This window comes from Rousettus aegyptiacus, unplaced genomic scaffold (assembly GCF_014176215.1).
Source record: "Rousettus aegyptiacus isolate mRouAeg1 unplaced genomic scaffold, mRouAeg1.p scaffold_m13_p_4, whole genome shotgun sequence".
NCBI lineage: Eukaryota > Metazoa > Chordata > Mammalia > Chiroptera > Pteropodidae > Rousettus > Rousettus aegyptiacus.
The window spans coordinates 121,709,524-121,733,992 of NW_023416307.1; the positions used below are offsets into that span (position 1 = coordinate 121,709,524).

A 24,469-nucleotide genomic window follows, 5' to 3' on the forward strand; every position below is an offset into this window, starting at 1 on the left:
GACTTGCAGAAAGTTTGTGGCAGAGAGGACTAGAATGCAAGTCTTCTGATGTCCAGTTTAGTGCTCCTTCCACTCCACCATATTACTTCGTTCACCATCATTTTTTAACAGCTTGAATTCCTGCTTTTGGAGGGTAGTAGTCTTCTTTTAAGTTTTTATATAATACCACCTCAAGATAGAGTTTATTCTCTTAAGGATCTCTTTCAAATGAGAAATGTGTTGAATTTTTATGTCAGCTCTCTTCCAAACCTTAAGCAAGGAAGAAATAGGTCTCAGCATACTGAGCTGTGTTTGGTGGTGAGTTTGGAGTGTTGGTGAGCAATGAAGAAACTGGGAAAGATGGAGAAAAGACAGGTTCAGAATAGGAAAGCTGGACCTTTGAAAAGGGAGGGCAAGGTACTAAGAGGTACATACAAAAGGGACATTAAGATTCCAAGATATATTCCTTTTGTAAATGTGGTTTACAATGGTACAATTTTCATACAGTAAAATTCACATTTTCAAAGATATATTCTTCACATTCTCTTTGGCTAGGGACCAGTCCTGCATGGGGGTTCGTTTAATGCAGAGAAGATTGAAACAATACATTTTAAAGATGTAGAGAGTACCAAGTAGGAGAGCCAGGTATTATAGCCCTGCAACTAACATGCTGTGATCTTAGGCAAGTCACTGTCATTCTATGGGCCACAGTTTTTTAATTTGTAGAGCAAGTAGGTTGGACTAGTTCTTTAAAGGGGCCTTCCAAGGGTGTTCCCAAGAAAAATATTTGTAAGATTCTGCAGAGAGATAAGCATGGTCTAACCAATTCATTCCTTTCTCCTCTGCTTTCAGCTAACACTGCCCACATTCCCTGTGGTGGTGAAGATTGGCCATGCTCACTCGGGCATGGGCAAGGTAAGGCTCAGCCAGCTGTGCTTAGGGATTGAAGCCAAGAAATGCACTTTTCACAGAGCCCAGTTATGGACTATTTTCCCACCTCTGTTACTGATGAATTCTTTCCAAGGAGAAGATGATTTGGCTTCTCTGAAGCCATTAATGTTACCCAAACAGGCCACCTGCTTGGTCCCTTGGGCTCTTTGTAGCAAGTGTGGCTCCTGAGCCCTGGGAGGAGAAACTAGAGAGAAGGTTTCTCCTAGGTAGATGTGGTACCGAGGTTGGCATCTGGATAGGAAACATCTTGATGGGTTTGGAGGCTCAGGGCTCTTGTAACTCTCAGCATATTTATATGTATGTCTCATTTTCTCCCTCTCTACCCTGCTCCAACATTATTAGGTCAAGGTGGAAAATCACTATGACTTCCAGGACATTGCTAGCGTGGTGGCCCTCACCCAGACCTATGCCACGGCAGAGCCTTTCATTGATGCCAAGTATGACATCCGGGTCCAGAAGATAGGCAACAACTACAAGGCTTACATGTGAGTGGGGGTGGTGTCCCAGTAGACACTCTTAACTTTCTTCTCAGCCCAGTAGAGAATTTGAGCCTTCAGATAGCAGCCAACTCTTGGTTTAACCTCATCTCGACCCACAAGGCAGAGAACAGAGATGGTGCCATTCAAATCAGAGTATCTTAGCCTGGGTTCTTTTCAAGCAAGAGTGGGGGGTCCATGAACTAAAATGAGAAATAAAATTAATATTTATTTTCACTAGCCTTTAAGTGAAATTTGGCATTCTCCTCAGTTATGAACAAAGGCAACAGACTGTAGCAGTAGCCACAACATGTGTTATTTTGTCACTAAAAGTAATCGGACTTTTTAAAAAGAAACACTTTTTTACTAATTACTGATTTACTTACTATTTTGATAATTACTTTAAATAATTGAGTTCCTTTGTTATCCTATATACTTTATACATGTACACATCTTATATATTTTATATTGTGAAAGGAGTCTGTATGCTTAACCAGGCTACCAGATCACAGAAAAAGTTAAGAAACTCCCGATGTAAATATATAGCCCTAAAAACACTACAGAGCATTAAAAGCCCAATAGTTATGAACTGTGTTCATTTGCCAGAATGGAAAGCTAAAGATTTCTTCCATTATAATTTAGAAAAAGAAAAGATTTCAAGACTACTTGATCTTCCATAATATATTTAAGAAGGCTAATGGATTACGATTCCAGTTTTGGAAATATTAACCTCCATTTATTTATTTTTTACAAAGAGAGAACATTATAATATATGAATTTGATCTTTGCCACTCAGGACACAGCAGACTTGAAGGTTGAGCAGCCTCTCTTTCCCTACCCATCTGTTTTCATTTTGCTTCCTTCATCCCCTTTTTAGTGTTTCCACTCCTCACCCCTGGAGTGAGTTAGGAGCCCCTCCCTGCACTCCCTTCTCAGAACCCTTCATACACCTCTAGCTTAGCTCTTTTCATACAGATGAGTTCGTATCTCCTCTAAGCTCTTTGGGCACAAATGATAGGGTCAGCTCTGCAGTCCACTACCTTGTGCAGCAGCAGGCACGCAGTAGGCACCCAATAAGTATTCATGGAACAGCTCTTGTGGAAAACTGAGGCATAGGATCTTTTTTGCCTTTATCAACTAGACTCCTACATTTTAAAAGTTTGTAATTTTTTATTTATAGTCTTTCTGCTTCAGAAAAAAATATAGGCTTGCTTTAAAATTATGCACAATGTAAGACAGGATAATTGAAAAGACCATTATAAAAACTACCTAAAAGAAGCAGAAAAATCAATATGTTCAGGCACCTAGAAAAGCAGATTTCCTCTCCTTTAATTTTAAAATCCCTAAATAAACACAAAATGATGGGGAAAGAGTGTCTCAATTCTTAAAAAGGAGATATCACATTTTTTGATGATGGGGAGAGAGTGTTTCAATTCTTAAAAAGGAGACATCACATTTTTAAGAGTTAGGGTTTCTGAAAGCAATTTAAACGAAACATAAGACAATCCCCCAAAATTGATTAAGGGTGGGTGATCAGCTTTAGAAAAACATTTACTTATTTTTTTATTTGCAAGGGACAGCCAGTTATTAGGGAGAATGTTTAGGTACACTTAGCTTCTCTTCCCCAAACTTTTGGCTCTCCCCTTGCTCTCAGAATAAGGAATTGGCTTGGCAATAGCCAAGATAAAGTTTGAGATCCTTTCCTTCTCCCCTAGCTCTCACTCTAGACACCCAGAGGCAGCCACATTTGGTGGAAAGAGTGTGCTGTTCCTGCTGCACTCTTTTTAGGCAATAATGTGGGTCCATCCGTGGAGATTAGAAGTCCTACGAGTCCTGAGAGGCAGTTGAGCTGTCACTGAGTGGCTTCTCCATGTCCCCTGTGCTCCCACATGCTCCAGGTAGTCTGTATGGATCTGTGTTCTGTATCCTGTTGTTAGAGAAAGATGTGAAATATAAAAGACATTATTATTGCTCAGTCAAAGTTTCTGAGAACCCTGTTATGTACCATGGCACTGTGCTAGGGACATGGAAGTGAGTGACTCTCTGCCTTTGTCCTTGAGGAGCCCAGCCTTGTCACAGGGAGACATCTGTAAAACGCCACTGTTGGGAAGTCAGTGTTATTTTCATGATAATCCGCCTCTGTGCTGCCACTGAGATTTGGCAAGCCACTCTGCTGTTACTTGTTTTGTTTTGTTTTCTGAGCTGGGTAGTGGAGTGTAGAGGAAAGTAGAGCACAATGAGGAAACCAAGAGGCCTGGATTTTTATCTTATATCTACTTTGACTAGATATACAAACTTGGACAAGACATTTGATCTTTCTGTGTCTTAATCTCCGTGTCTGCAAAGTGGGGGCAAGAACCCCAGTCTACTCACAATAGGGGGGTTGCAATGAGGATCTGGTGAGGAGCTTGGGGAAGAAAAACGTTGGAAAGTGGGCAGTATCATACAAGTGTGAGGAGCTGTTATTACCACATCTGTCTACTCACTGCTCTGCCTGAGGGCTCTGGAATACTAGCTATACTAGGCTTCTCATTGTCTGAAGTCAGCTCTCTAGGGAGGGTACTCCTGGGAACTGCTGAGTGAAGACTAGCATGTCCAATCTTCAATCAATAGTGAGTGACAAGGGCAGCACATGAAGGTCTTTGTAAGTGGCATGAGCATGGCTTTTCTGTCCCCTTGGCCATCCCCATCCTCTTGACTGTGTCTGAGTGAGGACTAATAATTAAAAAGACATATTTTTGGTGTTTTAAAGTTTATTTAAAACTATTGGTCCTCGTGATAACCTTGTGTTTACACAAGGATAGGAGAGGCTCAGACAGGTGAAGTGATTTGCTCAAGATCACCCAGCCAGTCAAGAGCAAATTCAGAACAAGAAACCAGCTTATCTGCCTCCTATTTAGTCCAATACTGGTTGACTCTAACGAATTCTTATGGATGGAGGGTATAGAGGGAACAGCAGAGAATAGGATGGTGACTTGATTTCATCAGCTCTGTTTGATGGATAAGGCAACTTAAGCCTGAAGAGGTTAACTGACTTGTCCAGAATCACATTACTAATACTGTAGGCCCTCTGAAACCAATTGTTGAATGAATGAAGAAGTGAGCTAGTGTGGGAGATAGTTGCAAGAACCCTGAGGTGTTCTCAGGATCAATAGAATTCAGTTCATATATTCAGTAGTCCCCCCTTATCTATGGATGCCTGAAACTGTGACCAGTACCAAATCCTATATATACTGTTTTTTCCTATCCAAAGATATCTATGATCAAGTTTAATTTACAAGTTAGGTACAGTAAAAGATTAATGACAATCACTATAATAAAGTAGAACAATTATAGTAATATATTCTAATAAAAGTTCTTTGAATGTGGTCTTCTCTCTCAAAATATCTTATTTTTTGTACTCATCCTTCTTGTGAGATGATAAAATGCTTATATGATAAGATGAAGTGAAGTAAATGAGATATTATAAAGTAAAATAAGGGTTACTTGAACAAAAGCACTGTGATACCATGACAATTGATCTAATAATCAATACTAAGTGACTGATGGGAGAGGAGCATAAGCAACATAGATATACTGGACAAAGAGATAATTCACATCCTGAGCAGGATGAGCAGGACAGTGCTAGGTTTTATCATGCCACTCAGAAGAGCATACAAAGAAATGTATGAATTGTTTATTTATGGAATTTTCCATTCAGTATTTTCAGGACACAGTTGACCACAGGTAACTCAAACCATGGATAGTGAACTGCAGAAAATAGAGGACTACCATACCAAGTCAGTCCAGATACTAAGTGGGTAGGCTGCTGGGAATACAAAACACAATATATACTTCAGGTGGTTTACAGACTTGTGGACAGAGGACTTAGCTCAAATAACTAAAGTTAAAAATAGATGTAAGATTGTAAGTGATGTATAGGCAAAGTCCTATAGGGATTCTAAGGAGAGCAAGCATTCTGATGGTTGGAAGATTGAGCCAGAGCAGTGGACTGTTGTAGAAAAGAGGAAAGCATTGAAGGTGTGGGGTTGGCAGAGACAGGCAGGCTCTTGGCTCAGCAGACAGACACATAGGCTATTTGTGGGAGAAGCAGTGAAGAAAGCAGTGGTGAGCTGAAATTCTGGAAAGTTTCATGCCTTCCTGTTACTGGTGTGGCTCACTGCCTGTCCTATCTTGGTGGGACCTTGTTGTAGGAGGACGTCGATCTCAGGGAACTGGAAGACAAACACTGGCTCTGCAATGCTGGAGCAAATCGCCATGTCAGACAGGTGAGTGAGAGAAGGAGTTCAATCCCCAGCCCACCAAGAGGAGGGGCTTCCATAGAAAAAGAGGTGTAAGAAATGAGCCCTGCCCAAGGGGAGCCTCTAATCAGACAGGACAGATAGAACACAAAGGCCCAAGCAGCCATTAACAAGATCAGGCAGGACTGGGTTATATGCTAAATTATGGAGATAAAGACTGAACATAGAAGAAAAGAGTAGTTACTGTGGGCTGGAATAGCCAAGGAAGTTCACCTAGAGTAGGTGAGACCTGCTTTGAGCTGGAAAGATCTGGAGAGCAAAGCAGAAGGGCACTAAAGATAATGCAATGTGTTTGATGGGGGCGGAGGGAGGGAAGGTTGAGACAGAGGTAGCAAGGAAAATGTGACCAGCAAGCAAGCTTGATATCAGCTTATGCCCCAGCTTCAGGATACCTTCCCATCTCCTCCAGGTACAAGCTATGGGTAGATACCTGCTCTGAAATGTTTGGTGGCCTGGACATCTGTGCTGTCAAGGCTGTACATGGCAAAGATGGGAAAGACTACATTTTTGAGGTAAGTCTGGCTCAAGGAGTATCTCAGTAAGAGACAAACCCCAAAGCTAGAGGCCAAGCTCTTAGCTTGAGAACTATGTGTGCAGCCTGGACTACATTTAGATTAGACTCTCCTGGGCCATGGGAAGGTTTCCATATGACATGACCAGTGGCTTTGCATAGCAAAACACATCAACCGGTTGGAGCTCTTGTTTCCGATCAGCTATGCTGACCCACACCATAGGTAAGAGATACCAGATCTGGGTTTCTGGGGTCCTAGCCCTATTGCCATTCCTATGGCAAGACCGTAGTGTTTTTCTGTTCTTGGTCTCAAAAAGAATCATTCAATCTGCTCACTTTGCAGGTGAAAAAACTGAGGCCTAATGCCATGAAAATGTACCCAGGGCCACAGAGTGAATCAGTGTCTCAACTTGGGCTAGCACTCAGATCTCCTAAACACAGGAGGTTCTTCTTAGTATCTCTCTAAGCCTTGAAGACACTTTATTCAGTCTGGCCCTCTTAATACAACTTTGCTGACTTCCTTTTCTCATATTAAAGGGAAAGTCAGTGGCAGTATGAATCTTTAATCCAGATTTCTGCCAAACCTTTCTAGGATCAGGAAAGACCAGGAGTTGATATTTGTAGAAGATTAGTGTCAGGAGCCCAAAATGGGTGCATAATCTACTCAATGGTCTTCTTGGCAATCTAATGGTCATTCCTCCCCTGTCTGGGTGGACTTCAGTTTTCTCATCTATAAATGAGAGAGTTGGACTACGGAATCTGTGATCCTGGGTAGACAGATACTTTCCAAAACAGGAAAACATTGATCTGGACTTTGAGGTATAGGAAGAATCAGGATTGGGGCAAAAAGGGAAGTCATCCCAGTTCATGAGCAAAGGCAAAAATCTAGTCATTTAATGGGTAGAATGTGTGTAGAGATAAGATTTGTGGGTGAAAAGTCACAGAGATGAACTCCCAGCTCCTAAACTGAGAATTAAGGAACTAGCATTCATGTGTTCCGGCTCCTGCTGCCTGCAAACTTCTGGGCCCTGGGTCTGTACTCTCCCCTGCTGTCTACCTCGCTCCATTGCCTTCAGCAACCGATCTTTCAGTCTCACTGAGCATTGCTCTAGGTAAAGATTGGAAGGAAGCTCAAGGCAAAGGTTTGGAGGAGGAGGGGACAAAGGTTCTATTTCTGCAAAGGAAAATGCTTCCAGCTGAAGAGAAGAACACCAACTTCATCCCCAACTTATCTCTGCTGGGCTAAGTCGTACTCATTCTGAAAGACTGTACCAGGCCTTTAATGTCTCCAGACCCTTCCCTAACCTGGGCCACATCTTCCACCAGGTCATGGACTGCAGTATGCCACTGATAGGGGAACACCAGGTGGAGGACAGACAACTCATCACTGAACTAGTCATCAGCAAGATGAACCAGCTGCTGTCCAGGACCCCTGTCCTGTCTCCTCAGAGACCCTTAACCACCCAGCAGCCACAGGTAAGCAGCTAGGAAGAGACACAGGAAAGCCAAGAACTGTTACCAAGCCCACTGCTCTAGACTGTAGTGACTCTAGGAGGGAACAGAGCTCAGAAACCTACAGGCCTGGATGAGATATATGGAGTCTTCTCCCTCTTCCTTTCCTTCCCTGTCCTCTGGAGGCCTGATCACCACTCCTTATAGGAGTCTTGTCATTAGCAATCTGCACTATCCAGAGATGGACTACAGAATATCTTCCCTCTAAACGAAGTATCCAGGGAACCAGACCCATTTTCCCTTGGGATGTTCCCACTTTTAATCCGGAAGCTCTCAGAGGAAGAACTGGGTCAGACCTCTCACTGTCTGGGAGGGGTCTGCCGCATTTGCAGAGAAAGAAGAATGTTTCTGAGAAATCTGGTCTAGAGGAAGGAAGAGAGTCTCCCTCAATCTAGGAGAAAGTGATGAGGTAAAACTTTAATAAGAAATCTGCTTTCCTTCTTAAGGAAGAGGAGGCAGGTTTCTTCAGTTGACTACAGTATGTGATTCATAGCCAGTCATGTTCATAGTGACAGTATCCCAGCTACAATTCTAGTGGGAAATTCACATTGAAATTTTTGTGGAACCTCAGGCCCATGGCTCTAGAATGGGCCAAAGAAAGGCAAGGACCCTAGGCCTGAGGATCTTTAGTCCAATCTAGAAGATATCTCATTTTTCAAAAATATCCCCAAACTCCACTGAGCTTTTATATAATGAAGCAGTAAGAACTCTCAATTCAAGAACTGAGTCCTAGTCTAGCTCTTCCCTTAGCTGTGTGACTTTCAGAGGATGTTACTACCCTTTCTGGGGTCAAAGTTTTATCACTTGTAAATGAAAATATCTCAGAAATCTTTCTTTCAAAATCCTATTTCAAACATTTAGAGAGGTAAAATAGAATAGTGACTCAGAATGTGGGCTTTGAAGCAAGAACTACTCGAGTTTGAATCCTGGACCCTCCATTTATTGGCTTTGTGACCTTGTTCAGGGTTTTTATCTTTAGCTCAGGAGAGATCTGAACAACAGCAGCTATCTTCCAGGGTTGTTATAAGAATCAAATGAAGTAAAAAAAAAAAAAATATGGCATAGTATATCATAAGTACTCAATAAAGGTTACCTATTGTTATTATGTAAGCAAGCAGCCTCTGGGCTTGGGTTCCCTAAAACCTTAGGCTTTGCAATTGTAACTCACTTTTCTAAAGAGCAGTGTCTCACTGGGATTATACTGCAGTTAGAAGCCAAGTAATTAGATCTCAAAATCTTTCAGTAAGTAAAAAGGAGAGAGAGTAAAAAACAGTTTAAAGTAGTCTGGATTATTTAATATAGAAACAATTTACCCCATATTTGTCTTTTCATCATTTAAATAACACAGAATCATAACACAGAAGCATAGTTGATATTATAATAATAGACTCGAGCCATCTACATTTTAGTCAGTATTCCATATTCTGTTTAGGAAACCTAGAAACATAATGTATAAAAATATTTCTGTAGAAAATGACTAAAATAAAACAGTATGACATTGGTAAGTCAGTTTCTTCTCTGGATCTCAGTTTTCCCACCTATGAGATGATATCTAAATACCTTTTGAGCTCTTAAAACGTCTTTGGGTTGAATACTTTCATCTTTACTGGTGTTGGATAAATGGGAGCTTCTGGGCTAATAGATGTTGACTCTGACTCATTTTGGCTATCCAATTTGAAAATAGCTTCATGTGGCAGGAGATTATCATACATTAGCTCTGGCAGGTGTTTCACACCTTCTATAGCTGGTTCATGCTTTATCGGATCTCTGACCAAGTGCAAGAATCTCTTCCTGTACTTCAGGAGTGATGATCATTAGAGAATTACACTAGGTACTTAGGAGAACAAAATTTAATTGCTTGTTAGAGATACAGGCCCATTATTTAAAATTTTGTACTTAACTAGAGGCAATAAAAAGATTTTTCTGGTTAAAAAAATCAGGCCTGTGGTTGACTTTATGATTTTTAAAATGTGATAGAATCAAAATATTTGGGTCCTGGCCTTACTTTTGGTACACACTCTCTCTTAGTGATGGAATTGGCAGATTATTGCTCATTCCTGCAATAGAAGAAGAGTGACAAGTAGTCCTCTTCTTCCCTTCAACCATGAGAAATACAGAGAACACCTGGTAGCTGCTTAAAGAATTTATGACAGAGTAAGAGAGCCTGACACTGCCCAGATAAGATAAATAAAATGAATTGCTCTGGGATCCTGTGAGGGTCCCTTAAGTACTTCTATAAATGCGTGCAACACTCTCTTGGCCTCCTACAGAGAAGTCATTCTGAACTATAATGAAGGCTACCCTGAGAGTGAAGAGACCTGAGTTTAGCCTTGTTCTTGCCACTGAATCACCAGGTAACCTTGGGTAGATGTCCTACAATTTCTGTACCTCAGCATCTTTGAATGTAAAATGGGTTTTGAACAAAAACATTGCTTAGGTCTCTTCTAGGAGTAAAACAGATTATGTGAAAATGATCTCTGAAACATAAAAGTGCAGTAACTAAAAGAGAATTCACAACAATATTGTTTCCACTCCACAGAAAGCATTAGCTCATCTTTGGTACAAGCTCCTTATTTTATAAACATTCAATAATGCAGCTTAAATATTTTAAAGAGAAATCTATCAAAGTCAAGTTAGGAAATATAGTAAGGAATGAGCCTCCCTAAATATAGGGGCTCCTTCAAAAATCCCATGTAGCAAAGCCAGTCTGGCTCAAGGATCCATTTTTTTTTTTTTTCTGCTCAGCCTCACATTTGAAGCTGAAAAAGAATATTGTGGAAAGCACATTGTGCTGGGAGTCAGGACACTTAGGGACCATAATATTTTGTGACCTTGGGTAAGTCACTTCCCATCTCTAGGTCTCTCTTTATTCATCTATAGAATGTAGCCAAATTTATATGATCCCTTTGAACTATAAGGTCACCCTAGCCATAAAGTCTGAAAACGCAGCCCTCCACAACACTGCCCTCACTCTTGCCACTAATGGAAAGGTCAGAGTTCTCAAAACCACATTTGATAATTCTCTGGAAGGACTCACAGAACTTACTGAAAACTATTATACTCACAGGTGTATTACAGAAAAGGCTCTAAGTCAAAAATAAGCGAAAGGAAGATTCATAGGGCAGAGTGTGGAGGGTTCCAAAACAAAGCTTCTTTTGTCCTTAGGATGTGTTGCCTGCCCTTCTGGTATCTACATATGACAATACACGGGATGGATTGCCAACCAGGGAAGCTCATCTGAGCTTCGACGTTCAGAGTTTTTATTGGGGTTTCATTTCATAGGCACTGATTGATTGATCACCTGTTTTAACTCAATCTCCAACTCCCACCTCCCTGGAGGTGAAGCTAAAACCATTGTGGCTGGAGGGGGCCACAGTGAGTCACCTCATTATCATACACTATCAAGTGTGGTCTGAGAGGTTCCCATCATGAATAACAAAGACACTCCTATCACTCAGAAAATGCCAAGAATTTATGGGTTATCGCCCAGAAATAGGGGACAAAGACCAAATCTCTTCGGGCAAGGCCAAATTCTTTACTTCATACATAATTAAATAAATTTAGCAAAAGTTTCTCAAATACTTCAAGCCCCTTGTAGGCTGGGCCCTTGCCTTATTCATTTGTTTCTGCTGACCAGCACAGGCCTAGTCCAAAGTGTGTGCTTAAAATTAGTTAACAGATTTAGTGATGAATGAGATACAGTTTCTGTCCAAAAGTTCTTTATATTCTAAAATGAAATCATGACTGAAATCACAGAGGTCATCACCATTTATCAGATGGTGATATTATCTTTCTCCTGAAACTTGTGCCTTGACCCCAGGCCACCCAAAAGAAAAAAGACAACCAACAGTCTGCCACACTTGACAAAACACCATAGCCAGGGCTTGAAGTCATGACTGTCCTGGTCATATTTCCACCTCCCATTTCTCCCTGATAATATTTCCATTGGTTACATTTCAGTCATCGTGGCTCCAGGACCATGAAGCTGTCAAAGCAGATTGTCTTCATAGTCCCGTTATCATATCTACCATCTTACCTGCATCTTTACCCACATGAATCTCTTTCTAAGGCCCACCCTCCAGTGGTGATCCGGATCTCACCTATTTTTTGCTTTCAAGTATCCCCTGTCTTCTCCATCTTCAGTTTTTCCTCTTCCAGAATATTATCATGTAAACACACAAATATTTCCCATTAAGAAAAATTAAATGAAAAACAAAGACCTTCCCCAATCCAATATTCTCTTCCAGCTACTGCCCCATTTCTCTGCTCCCCTTTGCAGTAAATCTTGAGCAATCTTAGTCACCATCAACCCTTCATCACATCAGATTTTCTTTTCAACTCACTCCTGTCAGCATTCCACCTCTACCACCCCACTGAAATTGCTCTTGTTGAAGTTACTTCCATGTCACCAAGACCAGCAGTCACTTCTTATTCTGAATGACTTCTCAGTAGCCTTGACACAGTTGACCACCTCCTCCTTCTTGAAATTTTCCTTTCTATGCCTCTATGACTCCACCCTTGCTTGGTTTTCATTCTATTTCATTGGCTTCTCTTCACCTGCTTTGCTGGCTCCTCCACTTCTAAACCTCTAAATGTCAGTGCCTGAGAACTTGGTCTATGTACATTTGACTGCCCTTATTACTCCTTGAACTCCAGATTCATACTTCTGACTCCTGCTTGATGTATTTATTTGCATGACTAAAACACATCTTTAATATAACATGGCCAAAGCAGAACTCTTTTTTTTTCCCCTCTTAAATGTTTTTACTCCTGATTTCCTCCAAGCAATTCACATAGGCCTCTACCTGCTTCTCTGCCCTTGTACCTCGCCAGCTCTTGCTCACTGTACCTTAGCCATACTGGCAAGGGCCTTCGTATTAACTGTGTCCTCACTCCGAAATGTTCTTTTCCTTATTTTTGCATAGTTAGGTCCTTTATGACAATAAAACTGAAATTTTCTGAACTATCCAATCCAGAGTTGCCACCTAGCAACTGACTACCACCCTCCCTTATGTAATTTTCTTTGTAACACTTGCTGACAGCTAAGATCATCCTCATTTGTTTCTTTGTCTCTTCCACTAGAATGTAAGCTCTTTAAGAGTAGGGACTTGTTCACTGCTGTATCTCTAGGGCCTGGCAGAGTAGCTAGCACCTAGTAGCCATTGAATATATCATGGTTATACTAAGGATGGGTGGTTAGAAGTGGTCAGCTCAGGTTCAGTCAGTTGTTTATAATAAAGTTAAACAATAAAAAACTAGATCAGTCTGCTTTTTATTATCATAATGCGATAGCAACTCTACACAATGGCTGCAATGAAATTCTCCCCCTACCCTGGTAAACCACTCCCATCTCCCCTTCCCCTTAATATGCCATTATAATGCATATTTGTTGAATGAGTCTTTAACAGCCGTAGTGGCATATTGGAGTTGGTTTTAGGATCCTAAGAACGATTTCGGTAGTATGCAAATGAAAGGGATGTAAACCAAAAGCCATTACCTGGGTCCCAGCCAGGACTTTACATGATGAACTGAGCCCTTAGGTGCGGTCACTAACTCCTGTGCCATTCCACACAGTCAAGCCCCTTTCTTCTGTGGCTCTGTCAGTTTGGGCCTGAGTCACAAGCCCTAGGAGCTGCTTCTTACTCAGTATTCTAGATCAAGACTGGGGCAGACTTATGACTAGCCATTCGTCTACCTTTCTTTCATCCTTGCCTGTAGCTCCTGAGTGTTTTTTCCTTTGATTCTAGAAGAGTACTAAAGGATGCTGGGGGGAGGTGAGTAGAGGGCACACCCAGCCTTGTTGTCAGCCAGCCCCCTAGCCTAAGATGGATTAATCATAGAAAACAGAGCCATAGAAGTGGACCCAGGCTAGGTGCTGTGCCCAGTTTAAAGAAATAAGGGCAAGAGTGTAAGAGGCACTGACTGTGTCTCTAAAAGCGTGGACGTCAGTGGCAAAGCCTTATCTGGTTGATGACAGCTTAGCTTTGGCTGGCCTGCCAGTTTTGGGGCTGCCCATTGACTGTAAAGTGTTTTAGGGAGATGGTTCTCAAGGTGGCAGTGACACCTGGTGGCCAGTGATGACCAAAGCCTCCAGGCTATATACCTCCAGAACCTCCTCCCTATACACCCTGCTCTCCTATCCACCCTCACATTCACCGACTTTTGGGGTTTGTCGTTGGGAATCAGAGCTGGGCCTTAACATCCCGAGTCCCTGGAGAGCTGTAGGCTGCTCCTGATACTCATGGGAATCAGAGAGAGAACTTCAGTTGGACAGAGCCTTCAGGTCAGTAGAGGAGGCATCCTGGTGCTCTCCTTTATCTGGCTAGTCTTTCCATTTCTCATTGCAATGCTTCCACTTTTTTTATTTCCCTATAAAATCTTCCGGGACCAAAGGGCTACATTGCTAATGCAGGAATTTCAGACACCAATGGGCTTTCTATTTGGCTTGTGGGTTAGATGCATGAGGAGTAATTCTAAGACTTAGCCTTTGAAAGCATTAATATATATATAGTGTCCAGGAAGAAGACAAACATCTTCTACTCTGAGCTGATCAGACCAACACCTGCAATGTTGTTTCCACTCTGAGGGTCACAGTATAATAAGGACAAACCCTCACTGGAATGTCGTTAGAGGAGAGAAAACCGGGAGGTTGAGGTATTTGGCAAATGTGTTTTATGTTTAAGAGTTAAAAGAGCTGCAGTTGTAGAGCAATAGTCTTAAGAAGCCCCATGGAGCTGTCATGGGATTGAATTGGTGCCAAAAAGCAAATCTCCTAAAAGACAGGAGTAAACTCTGTTAACACTGAGAGAGAAAATGGCTACTCTGGGAGGTGGTGCGTGACTGCGACGTCATTACCAGTGTTCAAGCAGGAACACGATGAGCCACTTGTCAGGGACATTGTAAAAAGATAGGCTGGGGGCTAGGGCTGTTAGACCAGGCAACTTTTAAAATCTTTTTCTAGATCTGAGATGCTATGATCCAGGCTGTGTGTTAGCCACAGACCTGGAAAAGGCAGTGATGAGAGTGCAGACTTGAAGAAGGCCTGGGCCAAATAACCTTTGGTCTCTGGTAGGATATTCTACCAGTCCTTCTTTACTGGCTCTCTGGTCTAAAGAGATATTCAAAACATTTCCAGCTAGGTCTTTTCAGCCACAAAGGCTTGAAAAGATAAGGTCTCTTGAGTGCAAGGAGACCAAGGCTGAGAAGGGGTTTCATTGGCTTCTAAAGGGCCACACAGTTAGAAAGGGGCACAATTCAGATCCCAAACATGGAACTAAGAGAACTTCACTTAGCTTAGAAGAAGTAAATTTAGGACAAATGAAAGACTTTCCTGCTTCCCACAGCAGGACTGGCTTTAGGGAATTTGTTCCCCAGTGAGGATAAACTGAAAATTTGAGTTTTGAGGCAGGTTCAGATAAAGTTACTAGTGACTAGATCCCTTAACAGACTATTAAGGGAAAATGACTATTTTGGGGCTGTCTTGACTTTTTAGGGACATCTTTAATCACTGGAAGCTGACATTCTGACTTCGGGTGACCTGGCCCTCAGTGCCCCCACAGGTCTCATGGACTGCCCCCATGGGACATGTCGTATATCCTTAGGAAATCACTGGTTGTGGGAGGGCCCCAATCCAGGCAATTATCTCTGCCTTCAGAATAGCAATTTCCCTCACAAAAGAAGGAGGAAGAGCTCAACTTTGGGCACCTTTTATATAACCTTCCAGAGGCAGGAATGTGGGCATTGGTGACTACAGGGGTAATCCCAGAAAGATCCCAAGGTGCCTGAAAACATGCTGTTCCCCTTGCTCTGACTGAACCTACAACCTCCTGACCACATTCCTTCCTGCTGTCTCATTCCCCCTGGGGTCCCAGACTCGGGGAGCAGGGCCTGGGGGAACTGATCAGAATAGTTCTGTGGCATGTGGAACAAGGAGCTTGGCCTGGCCTCTTTCCTGGGGCCAGACCCTGAGACCCTTTCCCAATTTCCGGTCTCAGATATGCTGAGCAAGCACAGGCCTTCCTCCTTGGTGGGGGCAGTTGGATTGAGGCCAACAACTCTTAAGAGTTGAGTCACTAATGTCTTTCCTTCCTCAGCTTTCCATCCTGCTGGGACCTCAGGAGCTCCTGTCTCCCAGTTTGTCTGCTGAAAGCCACAGGATGGCAAATTAAAGGTGCCTTTGACCAAAACCTTCATCATGGGCTTGGTTTCTCTATCAGACCAGTGATTTGTTTTCCGAACAGCTCAAGAGCTAATACTGTTTCTGAAGTGACTTTTCCGTATCTTCAGAGACCTTGCTGGAACTAATCAGTGATATACAGAGGACGTGGTATAGCTTAACCCAGAGTCCCACACACACTGAACTACTATGCACCAGGTGACAGGAAGCCACCCAACAATATCTTCTCTACTGATACATGAAATCCTACCATCCTTTGAACTGATATTATAGAATAATATTAATGATACTCACTTATATGAACATTTTGCTTACCACATTACAGTTTACAAAGCACAGCCATTATGCTGAGCCTCGTAAACCTATGTGAGATGATTTGGACTGGTATTTCTATCTCTGTTTCACATATCTACAAAGAAAATGCAAATGATTTGTCTAAGGTCACACAGCTTATAAGCAGGAGAGCTAGATCTTCTGGATCCCCTACCAGAGTACAGAGGATGGTAAAAATGGATAGAGCGGGGCCTTTGTGAGCCTGTAGAAGGGAAATTCTTGCTCTCTTCCTCCTGACAGCTGAGTGCTAAACCTGCCAACCTGAAGGAGTCTGAGCTTCTCCACCTCTCTCCTATCTCCTTGGCTTCTCCCAGCACTAAAGCCTAGTGGAATGAGCATAGCAGGATACAAGCTCAGTCAGATTTTATGGAGTGCAGCAGCATACTCTTCTTGCTAAACCCCTCAAAGCTTGTGCCTGCAGGATACCTCTGCTCAGGCTCAATAGCCCTGGGGTCTTGTTGAACTTAAGGCTCCACAGCTATGAAGGGCTTGTCTCAAATCTTAGACACCTAAAGAACTGAAAAATTTATGAGAGAATTAATGAAAGCCCAGAGCCAGAAGAGCCTATAGAAGTCATCTGCCTGCAACTATGTGAGCCCTTTCTATAGTATCTCTGACCAGAGATTGTCCAGGCCATGGTTAAAGACCTCTAAATGCCAGAAGACTCACTACTTCCATGTCAGTCCTTGACCTTGGTCACACTTACATTAGACTAACTTTGATCTTCTACTTTGTCCTAAATGCTTCCGTATTACCTCATTTAATCTTTATAATTGGCCCATTTGGGAAACTGAGACTCAGAGATTAAGGAACTTTCCCAAAGTCACATCAGGAAAGATGTCATTTCCATACTTCTCACCATCCTATCTTCTCTGCATACCCACTTTATTCCACCCAAGTCCCTCTTAAAAGAATTACCCAGAAATGGTTGCAGTGCTCTCTCGTAAGGTTTATCAGCCAAAAGATCATTGGACCTGTGATCTCACCTTTTTGAGACTCTGATGCACCTCCAGCTGCATTAGATTTTTGGCAGCAGCATTACAAACTGACACCCTCTGAGCTTGTTTTCAATCTCTAAGCCCTTGCAGGGTAGTTGTAGTTGTAGTTTTTTTCCTTATGCTATTGTAAGGCCATTTATTTCCCCTTCTTTTTTGTGTGTGCAGCTGGGCACAAGCGTTAGACTTCACATTCTTACCTGTTTTAAGTCAATCCAATGTCCTGAGAGAAACTTCAGCTCAGTCCAGCCATGCATTCCTGCTGTGGGCTGGCTGGAGGCCAGTCTTTGGCAGTGACGCCAGAGTGGCCAGACTTCTGTGGAATTTGGCATCCCAGGCAGTTCTTGGTGACTGGAGACAGATCCCATGGTAGCCAAACCCCACAGGGCCTCAGCCCCAGCAGACAGAAGCCTTGTGGGTGGAGCAGAAAGTCTCAGCCTGGCAAGGGACAGTCTAGGGGACGCTCCTTCTGCCTCCTGTAGCTCTTGGGAAGTCTTCGGTCAACAATCTTGTGGAGCTTAGGGCAGGAGAAGCTCTCTAGGCACCAGATAAGGGTGACCAAGACACATTCCCAGGCTCCAACCCACAGGACTGGAGCTATTCTCCTGAAGCTTTTGGAAGAGAACTTTTGGGCACAGTTCATCCTTGGGTGTCTTATTTGTATACTTCTATGGCTTGGAGAGCTAAGGCCAGTCTTCAGGACATTATTATCCCTGTCATCTCATCCTATGAGTATACACTCATAGGATGAATTGTCCTATTAAAGCTTTATATATGGGATTTTAAAGTTTTTTTTTTCCTGGAATCATAGATTCTCAGGGTTGGAAGGAACTATAGTGTTCATCAACTCTGTCTCATAATTAATAAAGGCAGTATCTTTGCCAGGTAATTCTCTAGCCTTTGCATGGACACACCCACCTCCCAAGACAGCTTCTTGTACTGTTTTAACTATACAAAGTTCTTCCAAAAAGTGAAAGTCTATTCTGCTGGGGCTTCTGCCCATTGGCTCTGGTTCTGCCCTTGTGCTCTATGGTCTTCCATAACTTTCTCTGAAAATGACAGGTCTCTGGGAGAAGAAATCCTAAGATGTTCTTGACCAATGCCTGAGGTGATTCATTGGCAGCCATCAGTGGTACAGGGTGACACACTGGGGAAAGGAACTGGCAAGAGCCAGTCTAGTGGCTCCACAAACTATGAATTTTGCTGTCTTCCATCTGAACATCCCTATCAGGCAATGAGGCCATAATACTGATGGCTTGTGAGGGAGCCCAGAGGAGGCTGTACCATTACAACAGAATAAAGTTCTCTGAAGCCCAGGAATGGGAGCACACTGCATGGTATATTCCATCATGGGAGTGAGACCTAGGAAACAACGGAGCTTCTGAGGAAAAGGCCTCATCAGTATCACCATCACCGGCATCTGTTATATTTTATTTAGCACTTACCAGGGCCAGGTGCTGAGAGAGAGAGGGAGAGAGAGAGAGACAGAGACAGAGACAGAGACAGACAGACAGAGAGACAGAGAGACAGAGAGATGATAGACAGACAGATAATTAATCTTTATATCACAAAAACGTTTTGACAGGCAGGTGCAGAGGGGCAAAATAACTTGCCCAAGGTTACAAGCTAGTCAAGTGGCAGGTTTAGATTTAACTCAAGGTCTGCCTAACCCAAAAGCCAATTTCTTAATCGTTCTGCAACCCCATCTTAAAGCTTCTATTGTAGACTTGGTGTGGTGTGTGTGTGTGTGTGTGTGTGTGTGTGTGTGTTATGGAGGGTGAAGTTAATGCCTAGCTCCATCTGAGCATGTCAGGAACCCAGGTAAAAAGGCAACCCTTATATCCTGCGCTGCCAATATCAAATACTATATCCTGGCCCCAGCCTTCTCATCCAGCTGGCAGCCAGGTTAAAAGAAAGAAGAGATCACAACAGGAAAGAAGTTTTGAGCCCAAAATACCCCCAATTTGCCTGGGTTAGACCATCTTGTTGGGAGCAATTATTGCTTCTTTGAGGCTTGCTTTGACTTTACCTCTGTGACTAATATACAGGCATCTATAATAGGACTCAAGTTTCATTCCCTAACCTGAGCGTTTTCAGAGCTGCTCACCAGAGTTAATTTAACATCTTAAACCCTTTAACAAAAAAGGGAGAGTTTAACAATATTTTTTTTTAGAAGACTTATATATAGTCTGCTCCATTTTGGATTTTCATTATAGTTGTTACACATTCATTTATTTAACAAGCATTTAAGGACCTCTAATGCTTAGCCCTGTGCTTGATGATGTTCATAAAATGACAATAGTTTTGAATATTCCAGAATTATCCCTGATTCTATTTTAACTTTTAATAATTAATTCCTATATTAGGCCACATATCCACATTTTCTTTGAAAAAAAAAGGGGGGCACTGTATTTGTTAGGAATTTATGGGATGATGAAGACAGTCCATGCCCTCGAGGATCCGGCTATCTTTTTAGAAGCATCATCCCAGGTTTTAGGATAACAAGATAACACTGCAGATGCCACCTTCAGTAGTATGAGTCTCCTAAGTGCTACTACAGGAGTTTAGAGAGGAGATGACAATTGAAATTGGTAGTCAGGAGGGGGGATTTCATGGATGGGGTAGAACTTAACTTAGACCTCTAGGATGTGTTGAATTGGGTTGGTAGAAAAGGAGAAAAAAAGTACTCCTGGAGGGTACTCACCATAAACAGTGGAGTGTCCTAGATTAGAGGTCAGGCCTGATAGGAGCAGGTGTGATTAGGACATGAGGGAGAGAGGCTCGAAGGATTAATTCCAACCATACTAAAGACAGTTCCTGATGTCAGGCTGAAGAATGTGGATGTTATTCTCTAGGTAATGAGAAAGTGAGCATCAGACTTCTCGGACTCATATTCCAGTTGCATTAGCCACTACTGTATGAACCTGGACAAATAATCTGACTTAGTTGTGCCTCAGTTTCTTTATCTAAAATTAGGGATGTTATAATAGTTTCTACCTCATAGGTCTGTTGTAAGGTTTAAGAGACATAGTGTATAAAAGTGTCCATCATGTTACCTAGCATATACAAAGTATTAGCTATAAATCTTTTAGAGCAGTAAAGTGATACAATTAAGGAAAGAGTTTAGAAGGATAATAAGTAGTCATGGAGAAGATAAATTGAAGAGAGATGAGACTAAAGAATTAGGAGACTATTTTAGTAGTCTAAGCAAGAAATGATATAGGCCTGATCAGGGTTGGTGAAGAGAAAATGGTGAATTTTAGATGCCAAGAGGGAAAAAAAGAATGATGAGATTTGATGGCTAATGGAATGAAGTGGTCTCTAGCTGGCTTATTGGGTCTGGATATTTCAGTGCCACAGCTCAAACCAAACCTCATGGATTCAATGAGAGTGCTTGGAAGAAAGGGAAAGAAGTGTGATGTCCTTGCTGTGATCTGTGAGGTTGGGGATCATAGATATAATCCCCTCTAATGTGGGACACTAAATGCATTTTAAAGACCCCCTGCTTCCTTCTATCTGAAATAATTTAAGTAGAACAGTTTTAGGAAATTCTGTCATTAAGACCATGATACTAGAAAGGGTAACACTTCTGTTTTCCTGGTAGTGGAGCTAAAAATGGGTCTCAATAGGCAGGAGGGGAGATTGGTGGCCAGAATCAGAGCTCCATGGGAAATGGGGAACAGGAGAAACAGTTTTAACGTGGGAGTACGGCTTGAGGGGTGGGAGGAAGTGTCACAAGGGGAGAGGAGCACTAAGAGAGGAAGTGGGAGAGTGCTAAAGACATAACTCAGCCCATTTTGCAGCCTTGCCTCATTTGCTCCCTCTTCGACATCACCATTGGCACACTTGGCAGTCCTTAGGCTTTAGAGAGCATTTCCCCTGTGCTGAATTCAAGCTCCAAAAGCTCACCGCCTTTAATACAAATATTAGACAAACCGAAGTCACGTGCATCTTTGATCCTGTCAGGGCATAATCAGAATCACAGCTGGGAGGAGAGGAAGCTTGGGAGTGAAGTCCTGTTGTTAGGTAAAATGCAGTGATACTGTTTGAGAGGGAAAACAGCTTGGCCTTGAGCACTTTTACAAACATTAACATCTTACTCCTTCCCTCTGGGTAATAAGGGTTCTGGGAAATAAACAACTGCCCCCTCCCTCAAATCCCTCCCTGTGAAAGTTCCAGCCAGCCCAGAGTGACTCTGACCTCCCTGAGTTAGACCCACAGCTGATCTCACCCGGGAGTTAACTCCCACAAGAAGTGAGCCAAGTCTAGATAAGTCACCTGGTCTAACTCCCCACCCCCGCCTCCCCAACACACACACCCCCACTACTTCCCCAGCTCTCCAGGACCTGGAGTCTCCTAAAACCCAACTTGCTCTGTGGAGTTTGGTGTTGATCCCTCCTTTTCTTCGTGAAGCTAGGCCTGTGAGTATGATGGGGAGCTGGACATCAGGCAGCTCCCGTAGAATAAACCAGATGCTGTTAGAAAATTCAGAGCTTCCAGAAAGAATAAGTCTATAAGTGGGCAAAATGAAAACGGGGCTGAGGAGGTCTCAGATACTGTGTATGAGAACAGTTCCAAGCCCTAGACTGCCTATGCCATGCCCCAGCAACACCCCAGAGGTGAGAGAGAACCCCCTTTGAGGCATTTCTGGAACAGCAGAAGTCCCTGAGCCAGATCTCACTGGATCCCATAGATCCCACTGCAACCATGCCACAGAGCCACAGGTTTCTCTTTGGAATCTGCTTGGAGTTTTGTTTTTATCTTTTTTGCATTTTTGTCTTCCAGAGTGGAACGCTTAAGGATCCGGACTCGAGCAAGACCCCACCTCAGCGTCCAGCCCCCCAAGGTTGTTTACAGTATATTCTCGACTGTAATGGCATTGCAGTAGGGCCAAAACAAGTCCAAGCTTCTTAAAGTGATTGGTAGTTAATTTTTCAAAGCAGAAATTTTAAGCCAAAAACCTTTAAGGAAAGAAAGGAAAGCGGGGAGGGGAGCAACAGAGCCTCCCATTGGTGCCGTTTCTGTGCTTTTTCAGTGCTGACTGGACTGTGTTTTTCCTATGCAGTGTCAGCTCCTCTGTCTGGTTATTTACCTGTTCCTGTTCGTGCTTGTAATGCTCACTTATGTTTCTCTGTATAACTTGTGATTCCAGGGCTGTTTGTCAACAGTGTACAAAAGAATTGTGCCTCTCCCAAGTCCAGTGTGACTATATCTTCTGGGTGGTTTGATAGTCATTTTTTAAAGATTACGCAACGTGGGGTGAAATAGGAGTAGGGGCTGGACAGGGGAGAAACAAAGACCACGAAAACAAAACCCAAGTCCTCTCCTGCTCCCCCCATCCCAGGCTCAGATTAAACCACCCCCCACCTCCTGCTTACCTCCATGAATGTGCTTGGGATCTTCAATGAACTGTGCTTTTTGCTTCCTTTCTGCATGACTAGGGTAAATAGATAGAAGTTTAAGAGATTTTCAAGGTCTAATTTCCATAGCTTCATCCATTGAATCTGAAGTCATCCACCTTTTTCTCCATTTGCTAAAATTTGGTGCAGTTTGAGTTCATGTGAATCGGCTGGCTGTGCCTGTAAAGTTCTTGTGTTTTTAGTGATGACGTGAAATACAAAGAATAAGCTATTTGCAGGAATGTGTTCTGTATTTTACATCCCAGTGAACCCTTCATTTTTATTATGAACTAATTAGCTATGAGATTAGACAAAAAAAAAAAAAATGGGGCCGCTGATGTGCAATATCAATCAAAGTGAACTTGTGAGTATTTTCTATGTTGATCTCAGTCCCCTTAAGTTGTTTCTTCTTTGTTGCTGTTTCTGAATTGGCCATGTGTGCGCTTCTGTAGAACCGAGGCTGCTTCACAGTCCCCAAAGCTTGACCTGTGTACAGAGATGATCTTTAGCAGTTGTGGACATAGAATGCAGGGAGCTACTGAAAGTCTGGGAAGGATTCGGCCATTTTGCTCTTGGCCTCTCCTGAGGCATCGTAACACAAGACCAAATCAAAAATGTCCCATTTCACTTGAGTGTGGACATGGCCTGCAGAACCCTTAAGTGGACTCTGGCTTTAGTTTTCAGCTGTTCTAAGAGCCCTCTGGAGTCCAGATAATGAGGAGCTTTATCTTTTCTGGGAAAATCTGTCTCAGATTTCAGCTTGTGCGTATTTGGGGCAGAGGCAGCACAGCCGTGGTTCTTGAAGAACCCTAACCAGTTTGTTCTCTTTCCTCTGACACACAGCTTCTGGTAGTGTATGAGGTAGTTAATTAAACCAGGCCTTTGGTTCAGTGCCTCATCTTGCCACCTCCTGGCCACACTGGGAATGGGCACCAACTCCCTCCTCTAGCACCACGGTCCATGGAAGTTCATGCCAGCAGTTTGCCTTTTAGAAGAAATGCTTCTGGCTCTACTTTTACATTCCCTCTCATTTCTATACTGACATGTCACTGTTCTGGATTATCAGGTTTGAGGAATAACTAGTGTTGGTAGTATGTAACATGATTTGTGTGTCAAGAGGCACTGCCCTGGTTTCTCCTTTGGTTGCTGGCAAATTCTGAAGCTGTAGGGAAATGCACAGAAAGTGAATGTTGTCTGTGAGCCTCCTTTAGATGATGATGGTAGTCAATATGTAAATCTATCTATCTACGCATATATATAGATATATGCGTAGATAGATAGATTTACATATTTCCAGGTGGGTTACATAAGAATCAGGTCCTTAAATACCTCCCAATTCGATTAAATGATAGAAGGGAATAAAGCAACATTTTCTAGAATGAAGAAATACATTTTATTTATCTTTATTTTTATTTTTTGTCCTAGTGGTGAGCTGATAGTAGTGTTGCTTCTCTGCATGTTATCAGTGTGAACATCTAGGTGCTTTTCATGTGACATTTGTGAACCACAAATACAAACTTGCCATTTGAATTCAGTCAGGCTCCAGGGTGGTATCAGCCAAGGTCTCTCAGGTGGGGAAGAAACTGCCAAAAACAAACAGACAGTGTACCCTGACTGTCATGTGCCCTCAGGCAGCATGCTAAAGGACAATTCTATGTCCTGGGGGACATCCATGTCACAGTATAGGATTGCCATTCAGGTGTTTTGTACCCATTTCTTTTCTGATGTTGTCCCCTTTTTTTGTACCGATCCAGCTGGGAGAACCTCAGCCAATGCTGGAAGTGTGATTGAAGTACCTCTCTTTTGTGACTCTCTTGTACAGCTTAATGTGCAATA

General features: G+C 42.6%; 1 protein-coding gene across 1 annotated transcript in view; it reads left to right on the forward strand.

Annotated features, from left to right (window-relative positions):
* SYN2 (synapsin II) overlaps positions 1 to 24,469 on the forward strand; it is a 156,359-nt gene that overhangs the window by 123,501 nt on the left and 8,389 nt on the right. Inside the window, exons 6-11 of the mRNA XM_016125408.2 lie at positions 832 to 894; positions 1,273 to 1,415; positions 5,600 to 5,674; positions 6,117 to 6,219; positions 7,545 to 7,694; positions 22,020 to 22,080. Of these exons, the coding sequence (XP_015980894.1) occupies positions 832 to 894; positions 1,273 to 1,415; positions 5,600 to 5,674; positions 6,117 to 6,219; positions 7,545 to 7,694; positions 22,020 to 22,080 (595 nt within the window). The remainder of the gene's footprint in view (positions 1 to 831; positions 895 to 1,272; positions 1,416 to 5,599; positions 5,675 to 6,116; positions 6,220 to 7,544; positions 7,695 to 22,019; positions 22,081 to 24,469) is intronic.